Source organism: Acyrthosiphon pisum, chromosome A1 (genome assembly GCF_005508785.2).
Source record: "Acyrthosiphon pisum isolate AL4f chromosome A1, pea_aphid_22Mar2018_4r6ur, whole genome shotgun sequence".
Classification (NCBI taxonomy): domain Eukaryota; kingdom Metazoa; phylum Arthropoda; class Insecta; order Hemiptera; family Aphididae; genus Acyrthosiphon; species Acyrthosiphon pisum.
The window spans coordinates 153471737-153480988 of NC_042494.1; the positions used below are offsets into that span (position 1 = coordinate 153471737).

Below are 9252 nucleotides of genomic sequence, written 5' to 3' on the forward strand. Positions count from 1 at the left end.
ACATGTTTTGGAGCTAAAAAAATACTTCAATAATTATTAACTTTGATATCTAGAAACAAACTGGATCTAATAGTTGCTTAATACTCGGTAGTAGAGGGTGCGTGGAGGTCAAAAAATCTAAAATACCCAGTAAAGTACCTACTTATTACTTTTTAACATATTAGAAAAAACTTACAAAAAAAAAAGGGTAACTTGCATATGTAGCGGTTACAGGTAGGTATAGGAAATAGGTATAACACTGTTAGGCTAGGTAAGGATAAAAACGAATGATGGAGTAACGGAGAGTAATTGAGTAATTTAATAATTAGAAATATCAATATTAGGAACCTTTTAAAACTTAGTCATAGGAACCTCAATATTTTTTTTCTGTTAGTATGACTTTGATGTGAATTTATATCTTTTATTATTATTATAAGAAACTACTAATTAGAATTTTTATTTAAATATTTACATAAAAATTTTCTAGAAAATTTTCCGCTAAATAATTTACAATAAAAAAGGAGTTCTCATTTGAAAAACAGAATTACGTATCGTCATTCGCCACAAGACAGTTTTTAAGTAGTACAAAAAAATATCAGAAACTTGAAAACATGGTCCTGAAGTAGCTTTTTTATACTTAGTATAAGTCAAATTTTATCGACACGTATAACAAAAAAAAAACTAATAAAATTGAAAAGAGTCGAAATATTATGAACATTTTATCATGTATATGAAATTACAAAATTAATATTAGGTGGGAATTTCAAGTACTTATGGATACCGTGTACACAAACACACACAAAAAAAAAAAATCATTGAAAAATCAATAAATTCATCACTCCATACGGAATCTAAAAGATATAATATAAATTATAAATAGTAAATTACATAAGATTTTGCTGATTATACTGAAATATAATTAACTTTAGAGCTTATTTATTTAAGTTGTAAGTAATCAATTTAAATTATAAAAAAAATTGTTATAAAACATTCACAAAAATAAAAATGTATTGTTCTATATACACGTTTCATTATAAATCACACATAAATATATTCATATCACTGCCATCAATAAGATCATTCTGATTGCTGATTAATTATAATGCGGTGGTCTATCAACGACTACTGCTCCATAAAATGTTTCGCCACTTCCTGACAAGTTCTCCATCGTCCAAGTATTGGTGCGGGGGTCATAAATTTCTACAGTATGATGAATAGTAGATTTTCTTTCTCCGCCAAAAACATACAATAAACCATCCAATGCTACTACACCTATATAAAATATATTATAATTTATATAAATCTATTATATTTTTAAAGTTAATCCCAAAAAAAAAATAATTATTTTATTCACCAGGGTTCTTTCGGCAAATATGCATATCAACAATAGAAGACCAAACCCCTTCACTTGGTCTATAAGCCTCAACACTTTTAAGATTAACTGATCCAGTATAGCCGCCAATAGCATAAAGAACACCGTCCAAGACTCCTACACCAACGCCTTGACGACTTGTGGACATATTTGAAACCGGTGTCCACGTGTCAAGTGTGGGATCGTAATATTCAACAGAACTCGTAACAGTATTATCACCACCTCCAATCTACACAGTTTAGGCAATTAAATGAAATGTATTACAAATTAAAAATAACGAAATAAAATAATTATTCACCGCGTATAAACGATTGTTGAGTACACCAACGCCCAAGTCCCATTTATTAAAAGACATACTAGTTACCATTCTCCATTTTTGAATACTGACATCAAATACCTCTACACTGTTTAATCCACTGATGCTTCTTCGTCCGCCAACCTAGAATTACAAAATAATATATATTTATAATATAAAATAAGTAATATATTGATATAACTTACAGCATATATGCGATCATCTAATACACCGACTCCTAATCGATCTCGTTCAACTAACGTGTCGACCATTGGAACCCAAGAGGGCGATTGTGAAGATACGTCAAGCATACTAACAGATTTAGAACTTGATCCATTTACGCCTCCCAGAGCAAACACAAATTGATCTCTTATTACACCTAGACCAGCCATCTGTCGACCATCATTCATCTCTGGTGCACTCTTTTGTAGCTTGATTGTTGGGTCATACCATTGTGTACGACACTTTGGCAATGTATCAGACCGATTAAACAATAGAATAACCTGATAAATTGGACAAAATAATTATGAAGAAATATTAATTAAAAAGAAACCATACTTTTTGTGAACCACCAAACTGTCTAGGTTTACATCTAATTGTTTTTGGAATGGAGAAATGCTGGAAAGATTTTTTTAGATTAAAACGTATTGCTTCATATACATAATCTTTACCTAAAAACATAATTACCAATAATAATTAATAAAATATATAATATCATAACAATGGGATATTTATGAAAATAACATAAATTTTAATTGTCGAGCTATTATAACTTTTAGTGGGAAGCTAATAAAAATAAAAATAAACATACATTTAGGACTATTATTTAGAAGAGGTTCTTCAGCTATATTATCTAAAATATCAGGCCTTAATAGTGGCAAACGTACATGTTCCATTAATTCTGGCAACAAATCTTTTCTTTGATCTAAATCGTGTTTCACCCATTTAATAACACATTCAAATACCTAAAACAACAAAATACTTAAAAGTTAAATTAAATATAGGTAATAATTTGCTAAATCACCTATTAGTGTATGATTATCACAGGGTCCCATACATATAATAAATCTTCAAGATATTATTGGATTCCTTCTTTTTATAGAAAGCAAACGAATAATTATTATATTTTTATGGTATTCAATCTATTTTTATTAGTTTCAATGCTATGATAACTTTGTATGCATTATTAATATTAAAATATATTTTTCAAATGTTGAAGTCTTACAGATGGCAGGTGGTTTAATTATATATTATTTGTTATTTATAAATACACACAATGTAGACATTAGACATGAACTAGAAGGTTCATATGCTGAATTTGCAAAATTTTTTAGGCGGATCGATGGGCTTGTCGGCGGTGTAAGTTACCTATAGCCACTTAGTCATAGTCGAGGCTCGGAGCTGACAAAAATAAATTCATTATTTAATACAAACTAATAAATTGGAATCAAACTAATTATTTCATTATCTAATATTGGTACTGTACAATTATACCTAATTTACAACAAAAATGTACTTAATATTTTCACCGATTATTTATTATATAATTTATCAAAATATTTTTACTCGCAGAGCTATTTAAAGACATTTTATATAACACATTTCTTAAAAATGTTTTTCTATATTTGTCAGTAAAAGTTATTTCGTTTGCTCAAAAAGTTTGAACGATAACGATTTTAGTGATTTTGCTGTAATTTAAAAATATTATTTAACATTATAAATATTTAAATATAAATTAAACTATTTTTACTTGAAACCTTTAAAATATACTTCATAATTTTATTAAACCGTCTTCAAGAAAAAAAAATTAATCGATTTTGGTTTGGTATTCACTCGATTCCTGCAGATCTAGCGATTTTCTAATTTTATTGTATTTCAAAAACGAATAACTGTAAATACATTAAAATTTCACTGATTGTTTATATTTTCATTTTATGTACACCATTAAACATTGAAAATATTTTAACTTGGTTTTTTGAGCTGTTTACGGACATTTTCAGTTTTAATTTTTTTTAGTTTTTTTTCTGTAGTTGTCAATAAAATTGTATTTGTTGGGTAAAAAAGTGTGACAATTTAATTCAAGGCTCCAGATATATTGTTACAATAGTAGTTGAAATATATTAAAAATACATTGGCACAATTTTTTTTTTATAAGCATTTTTGACAATATTTATCAAATTTAAAATGTAAAAAATTTATAAAATGTTCAAATTTTAAGTTAAGGATTGAAAATTTAAAACAAAGTTCTACGTAAGTAGGTTATTCTGTAACCAAAAATGTTTTTTTTATAGTTATTTTATGATCAAATTTGAACGAAATCACATATTAAATAACTAAAAATAACGTTTTTAGTTATTTTGCTGTAATTTTATAATGTTAATTCAACTTAAATAACGTACCTAAATAATAATAACAACATAATTTATAATAAAAAATAACCACACTGACATATTGTTGACTGCTCAGAATCTTTTTTCATATACAACGATATTATATCATTGAATTCAAATTGTATATCATCCATTATACAGTGACCCACTTGTAACCTACTGTACAGCAGAGCGATACCCACTTGCCCACCTTTTTTAAGTTGACTTTTCATAAATAATATTAAAACACAAATAACCAATAATGTAGTTAAGTTCGCTTACTTTTTCTTCTAATAGAACAGCAAGATCATTACAGGAAATAAGCTTCAATAAATCTTCAAAAGATAAAGATAGGAAATCATATCCTTTAACCACTTCTCTGAAAATAATAATCATTATTTTATAATTGATTAATTACTGATTGATATAGATTATTAAATTATGTTTATCATACAAAAAATTTTGTTTAATATATGATTCAGTTCTTGACAACAATTCCGTACAGTTATGTAAGTTAGCTAATGCTTTGATTCGAAGACAATTTGAAGGATCTAGTTGTTTTTGTAAAAACTCAGCACATGCAACATTTACATAATCTAATTGTAATACATTTGCAGCTTGTAACAATACCTTAGCAATGAACAATAATTCATATAAAATTATATTATGTTGTTTGAAATCTATATTAAATCAAATATTTCATTATACCTGTACATTTTCATTTGTGACCATTATTTCTCCGGTATAAATATAATCTACCAATAGTCGTAAGATGGTGGAATCTAATTCTCTTATATTAATAAGATCTTTATTGCTTTCATTAAAATGACTAAACATTGCACGAAAATATGGACTAGCTGCTACTAAGACATTTTTATGCCCAATAATAATGTTACCATCATCTGTTTCAAATCTAACGTCACATAAAACTTCATTTCTAAAAAAAAAATGTGTAAGTGATATATTTTATTTTGAATGAAGGTAAAATCACTGTCAACATACTGGCGTAGAGATTGTAAATCTTCTAGTATTCTTACAGAGTGAGAGTCATTTCTAAATTTAGTTGGTTCGCATCCATTTTAATTAAGAACTTGTTTTAGATTATTTTCACAAGATGAAGTCTGTGAGGCATCCATTTCTTTTACTGACATAACACCTTTGAAATTAATTTAAAAATGTTGATTACTTTTAATATCATGGTGTTCAAATGTAATACTAAATTTAAGTAAGTAGGTACCTATATAGGCGGGGTAAAAACCAACAAAATACTGCTCTCAAGAAATTATTAACTTTTTAGTTAGATTTATTGTATATGAATAATATAATTGTATATATAATAATTAATATAAATAATTGTTAAAATAAATAATAATAATATGGAATTAATGATGTTCATTGTTCCTGGATAATAAATTGTATGTATAATACCGGGTATGTCATTTCAGTTAAAAGCTAAAATGTTTACAGATCCTTTTAAATAATTACCCGGTCATAGCTTTACCCTACTATAATAATATGTAGTTTATCTCTTGTGAGTTATGTACACATTTGTTGTGTCACCTGCAAGAATTTATTTAAATAATAATAAAAAAATAATATTTCCTACAATATACGTTAGGTGATTCGAATTATCCTAATTTTTCTGTATTAGATTTATAACACATATTGGCGCTTTCATTATATTTTTAGCAAAACAATGTTGTGTTTCGTACCTAAGTATAAATGTTTGTTCCGAAAAATCTATAACAACTCTATGAAACATTTATTTGTGGGTACAACACGATTGCGAACGTTACGCCTTTTTTATAACACGATTGCCAACGAATATCGCTAATCAATGAATTTGTTTTTTTAGCCGAAAAACGAACGATTGCGAACATTTTTAAGGCTCCGTTGCCAAGTTAATTGTTTCAAAATATGTTTTATTTTGTTCGAGGATTAATACAATTAATAATACAATGTTACATTATAACTACGTTACAAAGTGAAATTCGTGATTCCGCATGATTTTCGTGAAAATTACGTAACATATAAGTTATAACTGTCGGATTATCTTTAATTTATATCTAATTGATTAAATAACTGTATTATTTCAGTTCGTATAATTATAATGGCCTGGTAGAAATATTATCGTCGGCTTTTCTTTTACAATTCTCTCTCAAGATGTGTCGGTCAATATTTGTTTAATGCTAAATGCTTGTGTTCTCCAGTTGACTGGTATAGATAAATATGTTAGTAACTTACCTATCTTATCGCCCAGCGTAATTGCAAAAAACCATTTGAAAATAAAATAACATAATATCAAATGCATTTATTATATGTATATAAAATATTAATATTAATTGACTAACGCCAAATCTGGAAACGTCCCACGAAAATAGGCAGGTATAAAAACGTTCGCAATCGTGATACGAGAAAAGGCATATCACCCTGACGCGGTCCCGCGCAATAGCCGTTTGAATTCAAACAGCCTTTGCGCGGAAGCCGCGCCGTGGCTCTCAAACAAACCGCCAATCGACGACGGACGACAACACCCGCGCGACACCCGCGCGAGGAACCGTCGGCCGGCCGCTCGGCGAACCGGGTTGTACGAGTGACTTGTTTTCTACGACTCGCCGTGTACACACGTACGGACCTACATCGACCCCGCGAGTTGAGACGCGAAAGCACACGAAATTCACCTTTGTTTTCTTTGTTGACTATTAGTTTGTGTCGGTGACATTATTTTTGAAATAAATACACGACCGCCGCATTCGACAATCAAACTATAATAATAGTTATGATATAAATTCTTGCTATGTACAGGCTTCGTGTATTTTTAAAAAATCCACTGTAAGTTATAAGCAGGGCTTCAAAACGTTTTTATAACGTTATAAGTATAACGTTAAACATATTAAAAAACGATTGAAATCGATAACGGATAACGAAACAGAAACGATACACAATTGTTACATATAATTGCCAGAAAAAAAAAATATTTATAAAATTATAACTATCAGTAAAATATATATTATGGTTATTTTTGTAATATTATATTTTTCAATCACTGTGTTATGTGTGGGAAAAAAGCTATATCCATCAGATAACGCTAAACGCTTCATAACGTTTAAATATTTAAAACGTTTAAACGCTGAAGTTGAATAACGTTTAAATTCTATATAACGTTAAACAGTCATTTCATCATAACGTTTAATATCCATATAACGGTAAATGGTATTAATATTTTTAATTTAAGCCCTGGTTATAAGTCATAATGATATATAGGTTTGAAAAAATAAAAGTATGGCAAATTATTTCAAGTAATTGTGTATTTGTAACTATTTTATTTTTATAATTATTTATTCTTAAAATATTATCTAAAAATATATTACGAAAAAAAAATAATAATGTAAAATATATTATTTAATATAAGGTACCTGTAATAATAAATATATATAGGTATTAGGTACATAGAAATATGGCCATGCCCCCCTAGCCCCCCCCTTAATCCGGGCTTGTGTATATGGAGTGCGAGTGTAGGTACTGTGTCACCAAAATCATGTCTTATACTGATTGCGATCACAATTCGTTATCTAAAGTTTTGAGCAATTTAATTTTATCATATCTTGCAAAATATATTTTCTGGTTTATTTATATCGTACAAAGTGACCGCGATCGATTTATATCAATTTATTTTCACCAATTTGTACGGTATTGAACGGTATGCAACTCAAACAATAGATAGTATAAAGTGTCCGTTTACCATTTTTTTTACTTTGGTATTTATTGTAGTTGAATTCAAATCAGCGTATAATAGTAATCGACATTCGACAATATTGGACGTCTAGACAATAGCTACTGAAATATTTGAAATTATGATTTAAATATTGGTTGGTAGAGATGACCGGGGTATAATGAAACCAGAAGTTGGAGGTAAGAATGTAAGATGGAAATTGTATGTAATTCGTAATCAGTTGATTTTATTTAATTTTAAAACTCTGTAATATGTTGGTCATAATATTGGTCAATTCATGGTGGGAGTTCGCCATCTAGTGACTAGTATTATATAGAAATCTATGAATTTTCTTCACCAAACTAAACAATAGGTAACAAGAGACAAGAACTTCATAAATCCACATAGTTACATGTGCTCAAACACAAAAAAATGAGTGTTTATGGAGACACGTAAAAGTAAAATGTAATAACTAATAAGGCAATGAGGTCAAGTGGAGCAAAAAACATACTCGAAAGGCAATTTATCACAGGAAGAACTTTAACTCTAACTCAAAATAATTTGCAAATGTGATGTTATCAAAATTCTTACTTCGTCACGTGTCTGGGTGCCGGGTGGTACGTATTGGTATATGGCGGCAGCGATGTCGGTGAAAGGAGCAACGATTCTTGGCGAGGAATGGATATCGGATTCGGCGGGACGCGTAGCTGGTATACCGTTGGCGAGTGACAACGAGACAACAGTTTGTACTGAACACTTCAACAGACTTTACCACGACCACGGATGACGGTGCGTGCGTATATTCCAATGACGTTATCTATGCTTTGACATTTCGAGTGTTCAATGTCGTTGCTGTCGCTGTATTATCACAGATTAAATTAATAATAAAAACATAATAACAATATAGGTATATAGATATAAACAGGTATAATACATTAGTAACCTACAGTCTGCACTATGCTTACCGAGCGTGCGTGTGTGGATTAAAGATACGCGGCCACGTGTGGATTTTCGGCGGTCTTCACACTCTACAACAGTGGTTTTAAAACTGGGTGCCGCGAGCATTTACCAAGCGTGAAGCGGTCTTCTGAAATATGTCAACTATTCGTCCAAGAATAAAATTATAAAAATATAATCAATATAAATTTGTCAGCCCATCAAGCACACAATACTAAATTAAATATTTAAATGTATACAATTATAATTCAAAACAATTTTGTTCATCTAATAATTTAGTGCAAAAAAAAAAAAGAATTGTTTGAAGAGCACGGCGTGCCCCGTGTTTAATAAAAGTTTGAAAACCACTGCTCTACAATATTGAATATTATTATTATTTGAATCCGATCGCCGATCTGCGAGTAAGTGCGTGCGCTCGTAATACGATTATTATTGCGATTTTCGATACGTTATCGAGAACGCGCGAGCAACAGCGCAGGCATAAACCATAAAGTTAGACAGCCGATAAGTACTTACTTCAAACAAAAAAATAGAAAAAATAACAAACGATATAAATTATGCGAAAATA

The 9252-nt window shown here is 29.4% G+C and overlaps 1 protein-coding gene across 2 annotated transcripts; it reads right to left on the minus strand.

Annotated features, from left to right (window-relative positions):
* Positions 1-824: 824 nt before the first annotated feature.
* LOC100160475 (kelch-like protein 2) lies at positions 825-8561 on the minus strand. 2 transcript variants are annotated; one of them, XM_008190135.3, is made up of 11 exons: positions 8319-8559; positions 5018-5171; positions 4724-4952; positions 4470-4645; positions 4298-4394; positions 2458-2611; positions 2205-2317; positions 1853-2149; positions 1650-1790; positions 1334-1580; positions 825-1251 (listed from the first exon to the last, which is right to left on the minus strand). In XM_008190135.3, the coding sequence occupies exons 3-11, from the start codon at positions 4850-4852 to the stop codon at positions 1073-1075; spliced, it is 1533 nt and encodes a 510-aa protein (XP_008188357.1). In that variant the 5' UTR covers positions 4853-4952; positions 5018-5171; positions 8319-8559; the 3' UTR covers positions 825-1072. The 2 variants fall into 2 exon arrangements, with proteins under 2 accessions (XP_008188357.1, XP_016664257.1); XM_016808768.1 differs by having other exon boundaries at positions 4724-5171; positions 8319-8561.
* Between the last annotated feature and the right edge of the window lie 691 nt (positions 8562-9252).